This window comes from Lethenteron reissneri, chromosome 27 (genome assembly GCF_015708825.2).
Source record: "Lethenteron reissneri isolate LAM-NWPU_2019-01 chromosome 27, ASM1570882v1, whole genome shotgun sequence".
Taxonomy (NCBI): Eukaryota; Metazoa; Chordata; class Hyperoartia; order Petromyzontiformes; family Petromyzontidae; genus Lethenteron; species Lethenteron reissneri.
Window position 1 is genome coordinate 4172731 of NC_083805.1, and position 22378 is coordinate 4195108.

The 22378-nt window shown below is 55.1% G+C and overlaps 1 protein-coding gene across 15 annotated transcripts in view; it reads left to right on the plus strand.

Moving 5' to 3' along the window:
• Positions 1–22378, plus strand: part of LOC133348392 (homeobox protein cut-like 1) — a 195416-nt gene that overhangs the window by 89491 nt on the left and 83547 nt on the right. For 13 of the 15 annotated variants that reach the window (XM_061561171.1, XM_061561176.1, XM_061561177.1 and 10 more), the window contains one exon: positions 14779–14857. In XM_061561171.1, coding sequence (XP_061417155.1) covers positions 14779–14857 — 79 coding nt within the window. Of the gene's footprint in view, positions 1–14445; positions 14613–14778; positions 14858–22378 lie in introns of those variants that run through there. The other 2 variants (XM_061561178.1, XM_061561179.1) reach the window with 1 other exon arrangement.

Genomic DNA, 22378 nt, shown 5'->3' on the forward strand with positions numbered 1-22378 from the left:
TCATTTGAGGCCGAGTCAACCTAGAGAAGGCCCAAGATCGATTTCGACAATCATCACCGGTGTTTGTGTTGGTCGTGAGCGGGAATCGAACTCGGCTAGCCGGGTTCGTGGGGCAGCGTGCTAACCGCTACACGAACGCTCCCATGAACACAGACACAAGGAGAGACACGGAACAGACACACTGACTCGCACAGATGCAGAGGCACGCACACTTAAACGTACGTACACAAAAACAAACAGATGCAAACACAGAGAGACACACACACACAAGACTCGCACACAGACATCGACACACAAAACGGATACGCACAATGACACACACAGACGCAACAGGGAGAGAGACCGCGCAAATTTAAGGGGACAGAACAAAAATAAGGGGCTTAGCACAGAGGCATAAAAAGGGACACGGGGAAAGCACGGGAGATGGAGGTTAAGATCAAGGGGGCGGCGGGGAACGGGGATGGAGACAGGGAGAGAGATGGAGGGAAGGGAATGGGAGGGGGAGAGAGATGGAGGGAGAGAGATGGAGAGGGTGGAGAGGGAGGGAGAGAGTGAGAGAGGGAGGGAGGGAGGGGGGAGGGAGAGACATGGCAGAAGGACAGAAGAGTGATAATGTTTTGTGACGGAGGAGAGAATTGGCCGATCTGTATGCCGCCCGCCCTTGCATTCCTTCCATCGGCCTCTCCTTATCCATTATTCCTCGTCTTATCACGTGCTTTACATGCAAATAACCATGGCCAGTGATAAACCAAACACCATCAATTTTCCTACGGCTTTCAGAGTGGGTGGGGAGGGGAGATGGGGGGTAGGGGAGATGGGGGGGAGGAAGTGGGGGGTTGCATGCATGCATGCATGCGTGTGTGTGTGTGCGTGCGTGCGCGCGCGCCTGCATCATCAGCATGCGTGCATGGATGTGAGTGCGTGTGCATGTCTCGAGTGTGCGGCGCACACGTGTTTGCGTGTGCGTGCGTGCGTGTGGCCTGGGGGTGGCGGGGTGAGGCGGGGGGTTTGTAGGGAGGAGGAGAGCCTGTGCAGGCGAGGGCCGGGTAGGGTGCTGAGCGGGTTAAGTTGAGAGCCCTGCTCGCCACAAAGGTGATTTGGTCATAGTCCCAATACGCACGGACTCGCCCAGCTGTGACCGAGTCATTTGCTTTTCATCCTTCCCGCCAGCGGCTGACAGACCGAGAATGAAAATGAAAACTAAAACAAAGGAATTAGGAGAGAGTGGGGGGGGGGTCATCAGAAGAGATTCCGATTTTTTTCTATTCCCGTGAACTTTGCCACGGTTGTGAGAGCGGCCTCTTCTTCCCCCCCCCCCCCCCCGATCTGTGCAAGCCCAAAAGCATTTTCTGAATTAACGTTAAGAGTAATTTACCTAATGATTAGGAGGATTAGGCGTCATTATGCAGTAATGACTGACATTAGGTCGGATTTGCTGATCGCGGCACTGTTGAGACACGGCTGTGGCGCCTCGTCTCCTGATTTACCGTGCCGCCCCGTGCCCTCTCCGCGTCGCCCTCTCGGCTTAACGCGGCTAAGCCGCTGCCACCGCCGCCGCCGCCACCACCACCACCACCACTGCCGTCGCTATTTCCCTCGATAGAACGTTTTCCCATGACGATTTGTCGTCTTTTTTTTTATTATTATTCTTCGTTTGACATGTTTTTTTAGTGTTTCGTGGCTTGGCGGGGGGCGCCCTCGGCGTGTTTCTGTCGAATCTCAACACAAATGGGGGGAGGGAGGGTGGGTGGAGGGGGGGGCAGCCTTTTGTGCACTCCATTCACGCAGGTGCACGGGAAAATTATAAAAACCATAAACAAATTTTTAAATAACCCCGCCCATAACGATTGAAAGGAAGACGTACATCGATGGCGTTTAAAAAGGCAAGAATTAAAAAAATTGCAGCAACGTAGGACTTTTTAATCGTCCCCACAGAAACGTTTTCGATGACGATGATGGCCGAGCGTGTCCCTTTGCTCGCTCTCCCACGAGTTTCCGGGTTGTCCCGCGCGTCGTTAGGCACCGGGCACATGGGGACGAAACTTGGGACATCGCGCCGCCGAACGACGATGTGGTATGACCGGAAAACCTGTACCCATGCGGATACAAAACGTGCCATGGAGTCACACGCCCTGATCTGCTTGAGGCAGCTGCCTACTACACTGGTTGCTCTGTGCCCTGGTGGGCCTCGTAGGTGACTCGCACGCGGATTGTACACGGCTCACGTGTGGATCGCGTGTGGCTCGTACACACGCCTCGCACACGGGGGTTCCGTGTAGAGCGGCGCCGAGCAGATTAAACGCCTTTCACCTCCCGCGCGAATTATTCGATAGTTTGTCTGTGGTTTCTTAGGGTTCAACGACAACGCCTGCGGATTAGAGATCCAAATGAAGGCGCCGCAGTAAGAAGTTGAAGAGGCGGAGCGAGCGCCGGTGTGAGGGGGGCGGCACGGCGTCTCCGCCTCCCCCCTTCCCCAGTTCTCTGTCCAAGGGTTAGGACCACACGGTCTGAGCTGCTTCCATCTCCATATGACCCCACTGGCTGCCCTCTTGACCTCACCCCCCACCCCCCCAACCTCCCCCGCTGCGCACCACGATGAGGAGAGGAGGTGATTGCGGTGGCCCCCGCACGCCGCTCTTCCTCGACGGTGTTTTTGTTTAGGTGACCCCAGGCACCGTCGCATGGGTTTCGATGAGGGCCTCAATGTCAACTAAAGTCTGTGGTGGCACCTACGTACGTTTAGAGCTTTCCATGCAAGTCTGTGGGTCTCAGTGTGAGTGTGGCTCCTATATGCCTGAAGATCCGATTGAAATCCCTAATTTCAATCGAATCATTGGGGTTTATTAGTAATAAAACGGCATTTTGTGACCCCCACTACCACTGTGTAGCATATTATGTGCCAGGGACTCTATGAGATGATAGGACAATAGTCTGAGTCCATAATTGGCAATAAGTAACGGCAAAGCAATTATAAGTGACTCAGAATTGTGCGCAGTTGCGTATACAGTACACGACTTCCCTGAAGGCAAACACCTTCAGCGAGCGCGATGCCGATCACACAACGCAGTTCGAATTCGACCCTCGATCGACGGCTGCGCCATCGCCGCACACGCGTCGAATAAAAAGCAAGGGACAAGTCCTCACTTACTAACAACTCCTCTATCATTTTTCATTGCTGGAGGGGTTTCCCTCCCTACCTGAAAATCCTGGCTCCACCATTGCCTCAATGTGAGTGTGGTCCCTATATGCCTCTATGAAGTTGTGGAAAATCACCACAAATACACCCCAACTCATCAAATCTCGGAGGCTAAGCAGGTCTGGACATCTGTGAAACTACTGGACATTTGTGAAAAATAGCTTTCTAGCTCATCGGATTCTTCCAGTATGAAAAAAATCTGATTCCGATTCTGATAGTACTTGGATGGGAGACCCACCGGGGCTTTGCCAGGTGTTGTAGGCGTGGGGCAAGCGAGATGAGGCCAGGAGACGGGAATGCATGCCAGCGGTGGGTGGCATGCAGCTCCACGCCGAACCCCTTAATTCGTAAACTATTTCGTTATAATGTAATTGGTGTGATTAGCTATGATCTTTCACGACGGGACGGAGGTGGGGGTGGGGGGTCGGGGTGGGACGGGACTGGATGCAGCGGAGTGTTCACGGCACCGGCTGAGCCGGAGTTCCATCCAGGGTGCGGGTGGCGGCATCACGTGGCCTGCCGTCCACTTGAGCCGAGTGGGGCGATCATGGATGGGGCCGGGGCGGCCTGGCGGGGCTGATTATCCCCAGTGGCTGAGCCAGGCCACGGAGGCTGCGAGGATGTAATTTGGCCGCGTGGAATCCGCTGGGGTTGTCCATGGTGGCGACACGCCCCCCCCTCCTCTTCCCCCCCCCCCAGCCCCGCTCTCCATCTCCCCACCACTCTGAGCCCAGCCCGGCCCGCGTTTCCCCCAAACAAGCGGGCGGCATTGGCGGCCACCGTGCAGCTCCAAGCCCAACCCCCACGCCCCCCTCGTTCCAAACACACCCCCCTACCCTCATCCCACTCTTCCTCCTCCTCCCTCTCCTCCTCCCACTCCCCAGCTCGCCTCTGTCTCATTTCGTCGTCCTGACGTCTCGTGTCATGGTCGGGCGACGTGAGCGATGGCTTGTGAAGGGCCCCCTCCGTCTTATCGCCCTCCTCCTCCTCTTCCCCCGTGCGTGCGCACGTGGGCTGGGAGCTTCCATGCCCAACCCTCCTGCTCCTCCCTCCCACTCCTCCCTGCTGCTCCTCCGTCCCCTCTGCATCTACCTAACTGCTCCCACCCTCCCACCCACCCACCTCTCCTCCACCACCCCCTCCCCTCTCCCCACCTCTTGTGATTTTTTTTCTTTGCTCCTTTAACACTTGCCACTCCGACCCCCCCCCCCCATGCCCGCCGCCTGTATGGCTGCTCGGGGCTCGGAGCGATCGCGATGAGCTCGCGACGACGGCCTCGCGAGCCAGCGGAGAGCGACTGGTGGGCGCAGTGCGAGGAGCAGGAGACTGGGCTCGCCCGAGGGGCTGCACCGGCGGAAGAGCGAGCCGCCAGAGAGGGTGGTGCCAGGAGAGGAGGCGGTGGCGGACGAGCGAGCGAAGGGTTAAATCGGGGAACGGTTGCAGGACACGCTTGCGTGAGCCCATCGCAGAAGGAATCTCGGCAGAGAATGAGGGGGGATGGTGGCTTCTCGCTCGCTCGTTCGCGCTCTCTCGTTTGTCTCTCCGAAGGCCCCCTTTTCCTCTCTCTCTCTCTTTCGCTTGCTCTCTCCCCACCCATGTCTCTCCGGTTCTGTGTTGCGTGTGCGTATCTTGTCCGTCTGTATGAATGTCTGTGTGCTCATGCTCTCTCTCTCTCTCCAGTCCGGGTCTCCATCCGACTATCTCAATATCTTTCGCTCCCCGTCTCTCCATTTTTCTGCGTGTCTCTATTTGTTTCTCTGTTTCTGTCTGACTCGATCTACTCTCTCTCTCTCGCTCGTTCTCTCGCTCTTGCTCTCTCTCCCTCCAGCCCCACCACCACCACACTCCAGCCCCCTCTCCCCAACCCCATACTTGCACAATTCCCTTCCCTGCTCTTATTGACGGCCAGCGAAATGGGATCTGATGGCAGTGTGATAGCAATAATGCAGCGCCGTTTGCCGCTCCACTCTCACCACTCCACCGCTGTTGTGAGCCGCCGCCAACAAAGACTGCCGCCTTCCCTTATTTTTAACCATACATTTATTTACCTTAACGCGCGCACACACACACAACAATATATATACTCGCTCGCTGTCTCCTAAAACATCTTGAGAGTTTGCAAGAGTTGCGCGACTGCTGTGCTGCTGCTGCTATATTTGGCCCGATGCAACGGCTGCACGATACAAAACTCCGCACCTCTCTTCTCCGGCTGCATTTCCGAGGAGGACGCATGAGGTCACAAACGGCGCTGTGTCTGTGTGTGTCTGTGCGCGTGTCTGTCTGTGTGTGTGTCTGTCTGTGTGTGTGTCTGTCTGTGCGCGTGTCTGTCTGTGTGTGTGTCTGTCTGTGTGTGTGTCTGTGCGCGTGTCTGTCTGTGTGCGTCGTGTGGTACTGTGGCGATTAGCGCGCCGCGCTACGAACCCGGTGACCCGGAGTTAGATTCCTGCTAACGGCCAACAACGGCGATGATTATCTGAACCGGTTTCTTGGGCCCTCCCCGAGGTCGACTCGGCTTCAAATGAGTACCTGGTGCGGCCGCGGCACGGTTCTGGCCACCCACCCCCTCGTGCGCTGCGTCGGCCTTCATAGGTGCAGCTCGCGAACAGCACTTACCCCAATAGCCTGGTGAAGGCTATACGGTGTGGTGTCTTTGTGTGTGTTTGTTTGTGTGTGTCTTTGTGTGTGTGTCTTTGTGTGTGTTTGTGTGTGTGTGTTTGTGTGTGTGTCTTTGTGTGTGTTTGTGTGTGTGTGTGTTTGTGTGTGTGTCTTTGTGTGTGTGTGTTTGTGTGTGGAGCGGCAGTGTAGTGGTGAGCGCACACTGGCGCTACGGACCCCGCAGAGACCCGAGTTGACTTCCCAGCCACGGCTAGCATCAGTGGCTAGTGAATTCTGAACTGGGTTTCCACCAGGCCCCTCCCGTAGGTCGACCCAGCCTTAAACGAGTCGCTGGTGCGCCGCGTGCACATCCTCGGCGCTGGGGAGAGAAAGAGGTGGCAGGCGAGGTGCACTACCTCACCTCCCTCACCCCCCCTCGTTCCGGCCGAAATAGCCGCTCGCCGAATAGCACTTTGTCCCAACGGTCTGCTGAATGCTGCATGGGGCATCTTTGCCTTGGCTTTTATTTCTGTGCGTGTGTGTGTGAGAGAGTGTGTCTCTCTGTGCTGCAAGATCTCTTTGCATGGATGAAATCAAACTGGTTTATCCAGACCGTTTCCTCAAAAACATTTCTCAAAAATTCACCAAGCCCACCCCTCCGCCCTCTCTAGTGGATTGAAATATGTTTCCCCCCCCCCCCCCCTCGTTGCACTGCGCGAGGTGAAACTCGTCCTACGTGGCTTCTTTTTGCTCAAGATGGTCTTCGCTGAACTGGGTTTTTTTTGTGTTTATGTAAAACAGATGCTGCGTACGTGCCTCAAAATGGTTTTGATGCGTTTAACAAGCCCGCCCGCCCGCCTAGCTCACAACCATATTGCCGCTCCTGGTAACGCATTACAGTATTACATGGCCCCCTGTATTTCCTCTCGCTTTCCTCCTTCCCGGCTGTGTCCATTCTTTATTTTACGGTCTTCAGTTGTTTGTTGTTGTAGTTTTTTTGCGCACCCCGCACCCGTCATTTTTCCTGTATTGCTGTAAGCCGCTATCTCGCGGTAAACGGATTATGACCCGGAGTAATTTGTAAACGGGTGAGAGGTTTTTCTGCGTTATGATGAGGCATGGCTGACCATTCTGGCTGAGCCCCCCACAACCCCCCCCCCCTCCCACAACATCCATCCTGCAGCTTCTATCGCTCACCCACGACATTGCACCCTCTCACCGGGCCATCCCCGGGCCAAAATTTCCCGTTATTCCCCAGGCCTGTAACGATTCGCACGCCCGCCACCCCGCAATGTCCCTCGCCGCTCTACGAGTTAACGTTACCGTGGCGAGCGCGGCCGGCGCCTCCGGCGGATGCCGGCAAACGAGCGAACCGCCGATTGCCTACGGACGCATACGAACCGAACGTCGATGCGCGATCCGGTGCGCGTAATCTCGAGCGCGAAAGGATTTAAACCGCGGTCGACAATCCCACCGCGCACCTGCTTTTCAACCGGCGTTGGCTCGGCTCGGCTCGGCGCGGTGCGAGTGAACTGCGCGTGGCTTTTGGCCAGGCATCGCGCTTTCTCGGTGAATTTGGCCGCGCTCCCTCCCTCAATTATCGCTTTTCGTTGTTGGAAACGAGGATTATTTGCCCGCCGTGCAGTTGCCCCCAGTGTGACGCGTTCCGCGGTTATCGCCGTTCGCGTTTTGCGCCCGTGGCGTTGCGCGCGTTTCTGCCGTCGTCGGGAATTGCGCGAATCGTGAGGCCTTAATTGTGGGTGGCGTCGTGACCCCCCACCCCTTGCCATTACCGGTACCCGCTCGCCGCACACCGCCGGCAAATGAGACGTCACGACTCGGGCACTGCGCCGTCCCCGACGAGAGAGCGAGGCGGAGGAGAGGAGAGAGAGAGAGAGAGCGACTGAGCACTGAGCAAATTACAGAATGAAACACGTGTGTGCGTGTGTGTATATACATAATATCTTTTTGGTTTAAAAAGTCGCCGAGCAATAGAGCGAGCGAGCAAAAGCAAAACAAACGAGCGCATCGTGCGTTTGATTGGCGGAAACAAACGCTCGAGCGACGCCCGGACGGCTCTTCACACATCGGCACGCCCGCCCAGGAGACGTTTTCACTCGCGGCCTGATTAAATTAAAAACAACACGGACTTTACGCGCGATTGGGCAGTGACTGCCATGTATAATCCTTAATATTAAAATGACAGGCGCTCTATCAATGCGCCGCAATTACATTTTGTGCGAGCGTAAACGGGGTATTTGTGTGTACAGTTTATTTATATTACGATCTTGCACGCGGGGGCATTGCGTCGGAGAGGCTCTCTCTGCGTCGAAAAAATAATGGCCACGCATTTTGAGCTAAACGTTAACCCACTCGGCGACGAAGGGATGGAAGCATGCGGCTTCGTGACTCTCGACATCCACCACTACCCCCCCTCCTTCCAACAGCCTCCTCCCCCCCCTAAAAATGTGGAGCAGGCGACTTTGCTGTGAGTGTGAATCTGATTCGTGAGCATCGAACTCGGCAGAGGCGACGGGCTCCGTTTCACAGAGCCCTAGCGCACTCTACCAGGCTGTGCATTAGCACTGCCCGTTTCTGCAGGTTGGTGTCACTGCACCACTGGCCTCTCCAACACAAGCCTGTGCGCTGCCATCGCTAACACTTCTCTACCGGCCTGTGCCACGACTGGCACTAATCTCTACCAGCCTGTGCCGCTACCGGCGCTACGAAGACGTCTCCAATAAGTTGGGTCGTTTCTTGCGCTTGCTAGCGGAGGGCCAGCGAGTGGGCCTGCTGGAGGCCGCGTGCTCGATTAAACGGGGGGGGGGGGGGGGGAGATAGAAAACACTGGGCACAAGATCGCAGTCAGAAGAGGAACATCTGACAAAGCGACGTGATACGCGCAAGCCTTGCGAGTGCCGCGTTGCCGCCGTCAAACGTTGCTCGGCTTGTCCAAACGGCACGGGGTTTTAAAGTCGCATCGCAGGACGACCGGCAGATGTTCCCGGACAAGCAGCTACCTCGTCAAGGGGAAACGATGCCAGGGCAAACCCGGGACAGGTGGCAACTCGAGCGGGGGGACGGCTGGCCCAGGCGGCCTTGACAAATATCGCCACCCGCCGCCGGTCTTGGTTGGCCGCGGGTGGGAATCGGATCGCGCGTCCACCGGTGTGAAGCACCCCCCCGACAAGTGTGCTAACTGCTGCGCCACCACCCCCCGTTAGCGAGCACTTTGGTAAAGCCCTGTCCCCGCCTGTCACAGCCCGTTGGTGGCCCTTGACCATGAGGGAAACTCAGGAGTGTTCAGGTAGAAAGGGACTGCAATCTTAAGGTCGATTTCTGGGATCGCAGCGGAGTGCGTAAACCCGTTATGGCACCACGCTCCCCTCCCGGACGGACAGACACACAGACACACACAGACACACGTACACACCAGTAGACACACACACACAGACTAGCAGACACACAGACAGACAAGACGTGCAGACAAACAGCTAGCCAGGCAGACAGGCTGATCTACACACACACAGACTAGCAGACACACACAGACACACGTACAGACCAGTAGACACACACACAGACTCGGAGACACACAGACAGACAAGCAGCCGGGCACAAACAGATGCACGCCCAGGTAGACACACACACACACGCAGACGGACACGCGGACACAGGACGCACGGCCCATCGTCCGTGTCATTCAGGCAGATCACCAGGAATGGCAGGCAGGCAGGCAGACGAGACAGGTAGAGCACTGGGTCAGGTTGCACTGCACCAGAGGTTTGCTTGACGTTCCGTGCAGCTCCTTTGCTATTTTGCCGCACTTGGCTTTGTTTTTGTCAAGGCTGAATGCTTTTTTTCCTTCCCCGTGTGGTGCGCGCGCGCGTGGGAGAGAGCGAGCGTGAGCGCGCGCGTGTACGCGTGTTTTATCATTTTATTTATTTATTTTAAGCAGCCATTATTTGTTGTCGAGGACTTGAAGGAGGCACGGAAAAGCCCTCCCCGAGTGGCTATCGCAGTGCCCCGGGGTAACAGGAGAGGGAGAGTGGGAGAGAGAGAGAGAGGGGGAGTGGGGGAGAGAGGCAAGGACGTTAAAAGGGAGAAGTGAGAGGCTTCAGAGGAACAAAAAAACATGCTGATATTTTACATTGATGGATCATTTAGATGAAAGGAATGCAGAGCTGTATTGGGGCCGATGCTTTGTTTGGGAGGATTCCAGATTTTGGCGTCGCTGGTTTGGAATAAAAAGTTCCAGAAGCAAGGCGCCATCGCGAGACCGTGACAGCAGAGGTCGCAACCGGGTACCCGATACCCGTACCCTACCCGATACCCGGCTACCCGTACCCGGCTGGGTACGGGTACCCGTTTGCGACCCTGGTGCGGCCGGGTACGGGTACGGGTAGGCCGTGAGTCACTGGTGAGTAAACGTTTGTCACTCATTTCGGGTAGGGTACGGGTACGGGTAGGGAACGGGTACCCGTACCCGGCCGGGTACGGGTACGGGTACCCATTTGCAACCCTGGTGCGGCCGGGTATGGGTACGGGTAAGGAATCAAAACCCGTTTGCGACCTCTGCGTGACAGGATGATGATGGGCATGGGGAGGCCTTCATCCAGCAGTGGATTGACCCTGGCTGTAGATGACGATGGTTGATGATTACAGTCCTGAACGATTACACAAATCTATCCGATTGCCAGTTCATACTTAAACGAACGTCGCAGCCTGCCGCTCGACTTTACAAAGAGAGCCCCCCCCCCAGCAACGCCCCCCCCCCCTCTGCACCGCTGACGAGCAGCCGAATTTTCTCCCATTGCCGGGAGAAACCGACGTTTGTCTTCTTCGCCTGCTGGGAGCAAAACGTCGGCCATCGTGCCAAACGACCCGAGAAGACGCATCAGAGAGCTGGGTTTTTTAAAAATCAATTTGCGCGGGAGGGCTCTCGTCATTTCCGCGGGCGTCGTCGCATTGGAACAGAAGCGGCGCGAGTAATTTTCTTTTTTAAATGTCTCTCTTTCTCTGGAGTCTGATGACACAGTCATGAAGAGGTACGCGGAAAGCGCCGCAGCGCTTGGGCCCACAACAATTTCCAGCTCCGAGCTGACCGGCGCCATCTGCGCGCGCGCGCGTAGCGTGCGTCCCTGCGTGTTCTCGCTCGTGCCGCCGACTCGGGAGTTAATAGACATGTCAGTCCATTGTGCGCAGACGTATTCCGGTGTACGGCACGCCGGTGCCCCTGTAGGTCTCTCAAACCGAGCTTGTAATGACTTCGCCCGATTCAAGGGAGCGCCGCAGCGGACCGGGGACAACCGCAGACGCGAGCCGGGTGTCGCTCGTTCTCCTCTGCTGCCCCCCGTAGTCTGGAACTGCCCCCCCCCCTCCGATTTTCACGTAATTTTCACCTTTATTTAAGGCCTCAATCTCGTTAATTTGCAATTTGGGACTTGCGTGTGTGTGTGTGTCTCTCTCTCCCTGTGGTCGCGTGGATTTTTCTTCTCTCCGGGTCCGCCGGGTCTTTTCCCTCCAAATTTCGGATCAACGTGGCGGCTGCTGCTGTAAATGTCCACGTGATGAAAAGCAAACTTTGTCCGGCTATTCATTTGTGGCGGCCAGGTCGCTTCTAAAAAAATAAACGAGCTATACAGTTCAGTGATGCCTTACCTGATCGTGCCATCAACTCCCCCCCCCCCCTTCTCTTCGAGTCCAGGTTCAGGACCCCAAATCCCCCCTCTGCCTTTTATTCTCTCTGCCTGTGCCCGACTGACTACCTCTTTCCATCGACAAAATAAATATTCCCACCGTTGCTGCCCGGTGTCTATAAAACGCGGACAGCGACGGTCAGCCCGTGCGCCTGTGCTTACGCGTGCGGCCGGGCACGGCGTCCATGAGGAGTGAACACGCGGTTGTGTTTTTCGGGGGTGCCATGTTTAACGTGCTGGCGATTGCTCTCATTTGATTTGTGTTTGGAGTTTGCGGGGGGGGGGGGGGAGAATGAGCCGGTGTCACCCCGCTAACAACAGAAGGCGGGCGAGAGTCACAAGGCGCAGCGTGGACGTGACGACGCATCACGCCGTAGATCCTCTCGCCCGTGGCACGTGGGTGTACTTAGTCGCCGATCATTTTTCCAATTCGTGTCCGTCGTGTCTGGTGACTGGTTCTGGTGACGCATGCAGCCACTAGAGGCGCTACATTTTCGCGACGGCGTTCGGCAAAGAATCCGTTCTAAAACCGTGACCCCCCCCCACCCCGAAACATGTACATGTGTGCGTGTGTAGCGTGTGTGTAGCGTGTGCATTTGCGTATGTTTGGTGCGTGCATTGTACCTATTCGGTACGCGCACACGCGCAGCAGCGAGCATGTTGCGCGTGCTTGGAAAAGACTGTAAAAAAATATATTGCTAGAACAAACGCTTGTACGCCTATTTACAATACTGTACGCATGCATGTACGTACATCCATAATGTAAACAACCGATTCAATCATCCAAACAGTGGATAAGGATGTTTGTCTGCGCGCACGATTCCGGCGAAATGCCCCGGCGAAGAATATCTCGGGCGCTCCATTCTCGCTTTTATCTCGAGCCGGAAGACAAATGCGGGAGGAACGTCGCGACAGCAGATCTGGCGCGCACGCTCGCAAGCGCACAAGGGACTCGGGGCCATCGGCCCGGGGGGACCTCCATAGATCAACTCCACCCTCCCCTCCCGATTCGCGTCGCCCACGGCGGCCCGAACTGCGGCGGGAGGTGGGGGGGGGGCCGCACGTCGCGTCCGCCGATCGTCGCCGTTGTGCCCCCCTCCCAGCGTTTCCGCGCAGCGACGAAAGTTTCCGCAAAAAAATAAATGGGCGCCCGCACGCTGCCGGGTCGCGAAGAAGCGGAGAAGCCTTCCCCCCCCCCGAAAAACCTTCACGGGTAAAATATTGGCGAGTCTGTTTCTGAACCCCTGTAAAAACCGTAATCTCTTACCTCACCCCTGACCGTTAACCCGTGCCCCCCTCCCCACCAACCCCTGTGACAAAAGGCCATCGCCCTGTAATTTTGCCGTCACCCCGAACGAGCGATTATAGTGAGCGGGAACGTGGAGGAACTCGTTTCACCGCGCCTCCCTTCGTGGCGCTACGTTTCGGGGAGGGGGAGGGGGGGCCTCGACAGTGAATGTAGCTCACGGAGGGGGCGGCACACCCCGTCTTCTGCTGCGCCCTCTCATCTCGGTGGCCCCTCTGGAATCTAACGTCTGCTTAGCAACTGCGCCGAGCACAGGGGGGTCGGCAACCTGCAGCTCAGAAGGGCCCGCCTCGTGACGTTACTTATTAGGGGCCACCGTCTCGTATTCACCACAGTGCATTGCGGCTCTTGAAATATTTTTGTTTGGTTGCCGACCCCTGGTGCGTAACCCGAACTGCATCTAAAGCCCTTGCCTTCGCCCCTAACCCGCCGCAATTAATTGCAGTTAAATTGCTAACCTCAACGCTAACCTCCGAGCCTTAAAGCCTGAACTCCTAACCTTTTGCCCGAACCGTAACCACCCCCCCCACCTCACTCTAATTGTAACCAAAGTTCCAACCTTAGCCCCGTCTACCCGAAGCCAAAGTAGTCCTGAAACGGTAACCTTTGACCCCGTAGGCCCCCGGACACCTGACACCGGTGCCTTGGCAGAGGCGCGAAAAGGATGCGGGCGGCAGGGCCACCCGCGTTTAATTAGGGGGGGCCCGCGACGGTTGTCGGAATAACCTCTCGCGCGGCATTGGCGGCGGTGGCTCTGGGGGCCCCCCGGCGCGCCAGGTGGGGGGCGGGAGGGGCCTGCCGATGTCGCTCCTCCGTCGTAATGTGGCTCTGGAGAGATGGGCGGCGCGGGCGACGTGGGGAATATGCGAGGAGACGGCGTTAGAAGCACGGCCGCCCCCGCTCACGTTATTGGCTCGCTCGTCAGTCGAGGCAATATTTTTTTCTAATATGTATCGGGGGGCTGCATTAGGGAAATTGGGGCGGAAAGAAAAAAAAATTGGGGAGGCGGGGCGGGAGGAACGAGGGTGGAGAAAGCAGGCGGCGGTGGGGGTGGTGGCGGGGGGGATAGAGTCGAGAGGAGGAGGAAGAGACGGGACGGGTGGGGAGGCTGGGTTGGAGGAGGAGAGGGAGGGAGAGAACGAGCCGTGCGGAAATGTTTCACGACGCGTTTTTTCTCTCCCCCCCCTCGCTCTCCACAATAAAACGGTGATTCATTCAAATCCCGGTCGCCTCAGCCTCATCGGCGTCCCGTTAGGACACGCTGCGTGATGGCTCATTTGTCTGAGCAATTCCTGATGATAATCGTATTCATTTCTTGAGTGTTTAATCCCGCCGTTTCCGCGACGGCGCGATGTTCGCGCCGAGGCTTGTTCTCGCGTTCGCCCGCAGTCCCGGGCTGGACAAGTGCCGGCTCCGAGTTGTCATCACGAAGCTCACTCGCCCGCCCGCCCACCCGCCCGCCCGCTCGCTCTCTCGCTCGCCCACCCACCACCCGCTCCCTCCCTCCCTTGCTCGCCCGCCGTGAAACGGAATGCATCCCCTGTGCCCTCCCTCTTTCGGTCCCGTCCGCCCTCCCCTCTCCACCACCCCACCACCTCCACACAACCCCCCCCCACACTCCGTCCCTCCCGCGCGCGCTGCGTTTCCGCTGTCTGTCGCTCCCCGGTTCCCGACGCCCACTCCGATGGCCCCGGAACGCGTGACGCGACGGCGTGCGCGCGTGCGCACGCCGCCGAGCGTTTGCGTGCGTTCCCCCCGCGCGTGTGTTTGTGTGCATGGACGCTCACGCCGCACGGCGCACGCCATCGCACGTCCCCGTGTACGTCGCGGCACCCGGCTGGCCCGGCCCCTTCCCCGCCCGTCGCCAAATAAATTATTTCCACTATTCGTTTCGTCGAATCCGCGTTTGGCCTTTTTTTTAACGTCCCCCTTGTGTTTGTGTTTTTCCCCCTCCTCCCTCTCTCGCTCTCTCTCTCTCGGCGCAGATCGATTCCCTGCTGTGGAGAAGTAAGGAGGCGGAAGCGGCTTTCCTCGGCCTCTACAAGAGGGTGGCAGACGCTCCAGGTATGGACCCTGCGTGCGACACGGTCACCCGACCTCGCTGGCCAACCGCGATCGCTCCTCCGTGCCGGGGGGGGGGGGCGGGGGGATTGGAGATTCACACGCGGTCACCTTCAGCACCTCATCCCGCACCACCTCATCCCGCACCACCTCATCCCGCACCGTTCCGCCTCGCCGCTCCGCGCATCCCATTCCGTGCGACGGGCCGGGTGCGTGCAGCGTGCGTGCGGGCGGGCGGGCGGCTGCTCGCGAGTGTGGACCCATTGTGCGCCGGTGTCGTGGGTGAACTTGACTGGCTGTCTGCGACGCGTGATGAATTCCCGCTGCTAACGCAGGCGGCGCTTTTTTATTTTCCCCGGCGTGTGCTCACACGCACACACGCACGAGCGTGTGTGCGTCCGTGCGAGTGTGTGGCTTCTCCTCGGCAGTGCACACAGCCCTGTTGAACACGCTCTAAAATGACATCCAAATGTTTTTTTTTTCAACAGAAGCATTTACTGGTTTTGTTTTACCAGTTCCATTTGGGTTGTCACAGTTTAGTAACACTCGGCATGGAGTGTCGTGGGTTATGACGACGACGATGATGCTGATAATGATGATGTTTGCAATTTTTACGATAACGATCGTATAGTCGTGATCTTGCCGAGAAAGCGTCGCTCGGTTAGTGGTGACACAATGAGCCAGCTGAATTGGGCATCGGTGACGGGATGTCGGTCATACGGGACAGGCTCTTGGGTTTAAGGGAAGGCGTCGAGGCAATGTGGGCTCGGGGTCTGGGATCTAGAAAACTTGCGGACAAGTTGGCACGCGGTGGCTCATTGATATGCTTACGTCCACGATGGACGGATTGATTAATGCCTGCAATCCGCTATTATTGATTATTTATGATAATTTGATGCTGTCTCACTTAGGATAATGGATCCGACATAAACTTTAGAAACGAGATGGTAAAAACAAGATGCTAAATTGATACCGGAATCGAATTAGGATCTAGAATCGTGGCAATCGACTTTCTGTGGTGGTGGTGGTTGTGAGCGGTAGTGTCGCGATAAGCGCGCTGCGCTCTGAACCCGGGGACCCGAGTTCGATTCCTGCTCACGACCAACACCAGTGACGATCATCTGAACCGATCCTGGGCCTCCCCTAGGTGGACGCAGCCTCAAATGAGTACCTGGTGCGGCGTGTAAACATCACCACTCGGGAGACAAAGGTGACCCGGCATGGTGCTGGCCACCCACCCCTTCGTGTGCCGTGCCGGCCTTCATAGGTGCTACTCGCTAACAGCACTTGCCCCAACAGTCCGTTAAGGCTATACGGGGGAGGGGAGGGGGGGATCTTTGTCTTTGGTGCGGGCGAGGGCTGCAGAGGGTGAATTATTTACAGGCTCGGTGTGAAGAGCGGAATATCAAGCAGAATCGGGATGCCTGAACTTGAGGGGTTAGGGCACAGGGACGGCAAGGTACAGAGGTGTGGCCCGTCAGAAGATACCTAGGCCAGAAGAGGAGGGGGTCTTGGGTACCGAGATGATGATGATGATGATGGTCAGGAGAGAACTCAAGAGGCCAGGATAAGTCTGATTCGTCAAGAGTAAAAAATGGTAACAGCTAAAAATAAATGATTTGTAAAAACGTAGAGTAAATGAAGCAGACAGAAATTGGAGCAAAAAAATAATAATACCAAAGTGTCACATGAGAAATCTTGAAAATTAAGTCGTCATCATCCGTCATCGTCAATCAAAATCACCATCATCGCGCAACCATCCATTCATTCGCCCATCTGTTATCGAGACTTTTTATTTTCTAACCGGCCGAGAGCCCCATTGAGACTGGAGAGTCGTTTGAAAGGCGGATTTGGCCAGAGCAGACGAAACGGTTTCTCCTTGCGTGCAGCCTCCGGAGAGAAAAAAAAACAACACAAACACCATTCTTTATTTATTTAAAAAGACATCTACCCCCCAAAACACTGAGCCCACGTTATTTTGTGTTCGGTAACCGAGTCTCTGTGGTTCCCCTGTCGGAGAGAGCGGAGAGAAAAAAAACCCCGGTTTGTGCCCTGCATCAGTCAAGAGTTGGTAACCCCCCCCCCTCTTCACCCCTGCCCTCGGCATGACCGCGGCTCATTGGTAGTTCAACCGGCTCACGGGGTAGTTCAGCCGCAGCAGGGGAAGGAGAGGCAGTAGCTAGACAGAGTTGAATGCCACCTGAGCTAGAAATAGCCAGGGGCTGACTAACATCAGACGGATACCACGAGAGAAAGGGGAGAGCTACTGTACGTGTAAATGTATCTATGTTGAACTTCTTTCGCACCATACGTCGCCGACCGTGGTGTATTTATTGTAGGGTACAGAAGAGTAAAACCCCGGCAAGCCCAGGACATAGGTTGGAGCCCTGATCCAGCCAAGTGGAACGATCTGGCCAGGCGCGCTTTCAGTGAGAATCAATGTAACAAAAAGAAAGCTATCCCCAACACAATAACGCCATGTATTGTACAGTGTGGTGCAGATGTCTTGTGACCCCCCCCCCCTCCATTTCATTCTCTAAAACTGAATATTGTATAAAGTAAGGTTTATTTAAAACGGAAATGAATATGCAAAGGAGGAAAGAAAATGTTAGGGGTCAAATTAATTGGGGGGTCAGGAGACATCTAAACCCCCGCCCTGTGCAGTATACGTGCACCTATGTGATGCGTGTGAATTGATTGTGTAATGTGTGCGCGTGTTGTTGTCACAGACCAAAACACACAAGTGTACTGTATGTGTGTATTCTCTGTACTTACGTGCGGTGGTGTTGATATACCATCAATCACCCCCCCCCCCCCCGATCGCCCCATCACCAACAGATTACCGCAAGTACATAAAATGTAACATTTTGAACCACATGACAAATTGTGCACAATTTAACGCGCTCGTGTGCATTTCATCACATCCGTTATATCACATAATGCACTGTAAAGTGTGAACTGTGCAAGTTACTTCATTACATTTATACTATTCTTGCGATTTAAATACTTTGATTTTATGTAATAGCTCATCTGGTGTGGTGCAATGCGAAATCCGGCTAGCTGGGGTCCGGCTGGACGTGAGTTTTTTTGTCTCCGAGATGATGATGATGATGATGCTGCTGCTGCTTATAATAATTATTTTTTCACAACTGAAAAAAAAAATCCAGGACTTTCTTTTTTATGTCCCGTGGAGAGTGATAGATTTCCCAGGGTGATAGAAAAAAAGGTACCTTGAACAGAGAACGATTCTGGGACGGGTTTCCACACTGCCGTGCCAGCATTCTGCGGGCCTTGCTCAGCCTCATCTGCTATCGAACATCTGTTCGACTACTGGACGTCTGGGAACAAACAAACAAAGAGCTTCATAGCTCATCGGATTCTTCCAGTAATAAATATTTGGATTGGTTATGAAATGGCAGAAGGCGTTGGGCAGGAGGAATCTAATGACATGAAAGAGGGGAGGACAAGAGACAGGACGAGAGACACGATTATCCAGTTGTCCGTCAGGGTCATCGTCTGAACGTTTGTGACTGTCGGCGTGTGATATTTCTCGGCCCTGCTGCTGCTGCTGCAGCAGGTAGCTTGTGTTTTGTGAGATTGTTGTTGTTGCTGCGTATAATTGTTTTTCGTTGGACGGGCAATTTAATCGAAATGTTTGGGTTCAAGAGGCATGAAGTAGGTGTGTGTGTAGAGATGGATGGGTGGACAATATGGCGATTGTGAAAACAACACGTACAGTAGACTAAAAATAAGAAGATTGTGGCTGGTGTTTTGAATTTTATTTGTGTAGACATTTGTAAGTGAATTATGTGCCGACAGAAGTGTAAATGTAAAAAATGGAAATGCGATTTTAATGATGCAGTAATTATAAAACGTACATTAATGAGGGCATGAACAATTTTTGTTTAATTTTTTACCAGGTAAGGCCCACTGAGCTAATTTCGCTCTATTTTTCAGAGACAAGCTGGCTATCACAAATGATAGCTCAACGAAAGTGGCTTACCGCGTTTGAAATTTAGAGCAGTCAAATAACTCTTAGAACGCATGATGTTCATTCTAAATGTGGAGGGGGGGGGGGGGGGAAACCGGGAAGGGACCCGGAGAAAAATAAAAGCATTGGCCAGTTACCAGGGACTGTATCAGCACGCGGTAGAAACGCGACGATGCAAAACAACACCAGCAGCTCATCGGATAGGTAAATAAAGATGGTGAGGGGGGTGGCGAACAAAAAAATCAATGGTGCCCTCATTGCTCATTTAATATTATTCTTGAAACAAAGACAACGCACATGGGGAGGCGGCGGCGGCAGCTCCACAAACTCCGGGCCCACCAAATCACGGCGCCCTCCATCCCAGATTTTACCTCGTGCCGAAGGCCATGCATACCCTATTATGTGACCTAGATTGCTGGGTGCAGCGAGATGGGAATTATGCAGATGGCTGTGTCACACCAACTCCCTCCCCATTCCCTCCCTCCCTACCTCCCTCCCTCCCCGCACAAGCACAGAACCCTTCACCCAACCTCCCACTCATCCCTTCCCTCCCTCCCTTACCTACCCACCTCCCTACACCCCAACCACTCTTCCTCTTTCTGGCATTCCGGTATTCCTGGAGGGATATTCCCAAAATAAATTGCCCAACGAAAGCGAGGCGGGCGGCTTTTTTTGGGGGGGGGGGGGCAGGCGGCTCGCAGAGCCTGGTGAAGTAATTGGCGGACGCGGCTGGAGCAGCGTTTGTTTGCTCCGTGCTTAATCGAGACACCTCTCTGTGTCTGTGTCTCTCTGTCTCTCAGCCACCCATCGCCGCTACCCCCAACACCCCCCCAAGCAGCCTGCTTGCCCTGACTGCCTGTCCACTTGCCCTCCCCATCTCCCACCGCCACCCCCACCACCACCACTCCTTTCCCTGCCATGCCCTCCCCTCCCTGCCCTCCCTTCCCTTCCTCCCCGTGGCCATCCCTGTAATGCAAAGTACAGTGCGTGACCAAGTGCATTTGGAGCAAATTCGGCGAGACAGCCGTGGGAGCAGCACTCCGTGCATGCAGCCTTCTCCTCCTCCCATCAACGATGGAGAAACGGGGGGCCGAGAGCAGGGGGGGGGCAGAGTTTTTTTTTGTCCTGCCACGCAAAGCAGACTGAACTTAAACCCGTTACGATGAAAAAGCGTCGATAGATTTTTAAAAAATTAGAAAAAAAATGGCCCCATTGATAACAAAAAAACATTTGGGTGGGAAATAAATGCATAGACGATTTTTGTTGTTTTAATTATCTTAATTTTTTTTCAACGTTTCGTTTAACATACATTTTAATGTTTCCTTGCTGCTGCTGACGTTGTTGCTGTGGCTGCTAATATCTGCAGTATTTAAACACGACGTTAAGTATTGCAAACACACACACACGCAAAACCTCACCCACCCACACCGGCGGGCGGGCGGTAGCGGCGGCGTCGGCGCACCGATTGGTAAAAGATTTCTGCGCGCTCATTGATTTTATCTGAGCGGAGAGCGCTATCGATCGTGAATTTTCCCGTCTCCTGACGACAGGAGAGCAGCGATCCATACGCGGCGTCACATTGAGCGGCGATGGGGGTGGGTGGTGGGGTGGGGATGGGTAGCCAGCCGCGCGTCGTCCGTGCTTTGCATTTCGTGGGGCAGTCCACGGCTTCCACTAAGGTGGGGGGGGGCAGTGGCGGTGATCGTGGCCATGGTGGTGGTGGCGGTGCAGTGTGTTGTGTGGGGGATGGGGAGAGCGTGGCGATGCACAGGCGGCCGCTGGAGGGCTGAGAAGCAAAGAGGGAGAGAGAGAGAGAGAGTTGGGTAGGGGGGGGGGTTGTGCTGTGGCTTGGGCCAAGCAAATGCTCTTGAGGTGGAGATGGTGGTTGCAGGAGAAAGAGCTGGGTGGTGCGGTGATATGTTAAAATACTGCGACCTGGGAAAATGTTTAGCATTCTGCGTTTCATCACGCCCTAGCCTTCAATGCTCGTTAGTGTTTTTGAAGACACATTCCAAACGAGTCATCTCTGGCTAAAGGGACCCCTCCCCCACCATTCCTCCCGTAGCCAACCATGACTGACCGCTTTATCAAAGATCGACCCTGGCCCTTCTTCAACTGACCTTAACCCGCGACCGCTTTAGAAACCCTGACCTTAAACCTGACCCCAGCCCAGATGCTAATCCCCCCCCCCTACCCCTGACCAGTTTAGCCACGGCTTAACCATGGACCTTATCCCTAACACCAATCAACCCCAAACCCCCTGGCTTTTGTTCACAGGTTCCGTTGGCCCTTGTCATGCGCACTGTATTCCATTTTCCAGGAGGCGTTTTCTTTTTCCCAGCAGCGCCTCTCCCGCGCCTCGACCTGTCCGTTAAATTGGCGTCCGTGCCACGGCTCCTTTTCGGACATTAATCGCGCCGTTTGGAAAGGTTGCCACGCCACACTGCAAGGCAGCAGCAAACCGCTGTCGCAAGTGTGGTGCTTTTCGAGCAGCACCCACCCGCCCGCACACGCCAATCAGAACGCGTGTCCCAGCTGCACGATTCGCTGCACTCTCCCTTCCTGCGATCGGAACGGCACGCTACACCCTCCCTTCCCACGCTCTGCACTATCCCTTCCCATGATCCACACGTTCACTGCACCCTCCCTGCTAGCTGCACCATCGCTACACCCTCCCTTCCCACGCTCTGCACTATCCCTTCCCATGATCCACACATTCACTGCACTCTCCCTGCTAGCTGCACCATCGCTACACCTTCCCTTCCCACGCTCTGCACAATCCCTTCCCATGATCCACACATTCACTGCACCCTCCCTGCTAGCTGCACCATCGCTACACCCTCCCTTCCCATGCTCTGCACCCTTTCTGAACAGTCCCCATGATCCACACACTCGCTGCGATCTGCGATATCGCTACACACTCCCTTCCCATGATCTGCACACTTGCTGCACATTCCCTTCCTGCGATTTGTATGGTCACTGCACACTCCCTATGAAATATGATCTCAAAACTCTGCACTCTCTCTTCTCGTGAGCTGCACCTTGCTGCACGATACCTTCACCTGTGATCTGCACATCCTCAACATGCTCCCTCCCCGCGACATGTACGCTCGCTGCGAAAAAACTCGCTGCATTCTCGCAGCATGCATATTTAAGTCTCTTTGACTGCCATGCTGCACTTGAGCTGCAAGAGGGAGGTCATGTGACTTGTCCGCCCCAGCAAAAGAACAACAATAAGAACATTTGGGACTGAAATACCATTTCGGTGACATTTTTGCACGGCAATCTGCTCTGCTCCCTCGCGTCTCTTTTTATCGTCATTACCGGCTCTCCTCGCGCAGGAAACACACGTCTCTTGTCAGCGGGTAATGAAAATGACTAACTTGCTAACTCGTAGCAAAAACGCAACACCGTTCTTCGGTACGTACGTATGTTAAACTTCTTTCGCACAGTGCGTAGCCACGCGTGCTAATTGGAGGTTCAAATAGGTGTCATTTAAACCAATATTTTTAACACGTTCTGAACCTTCCCTG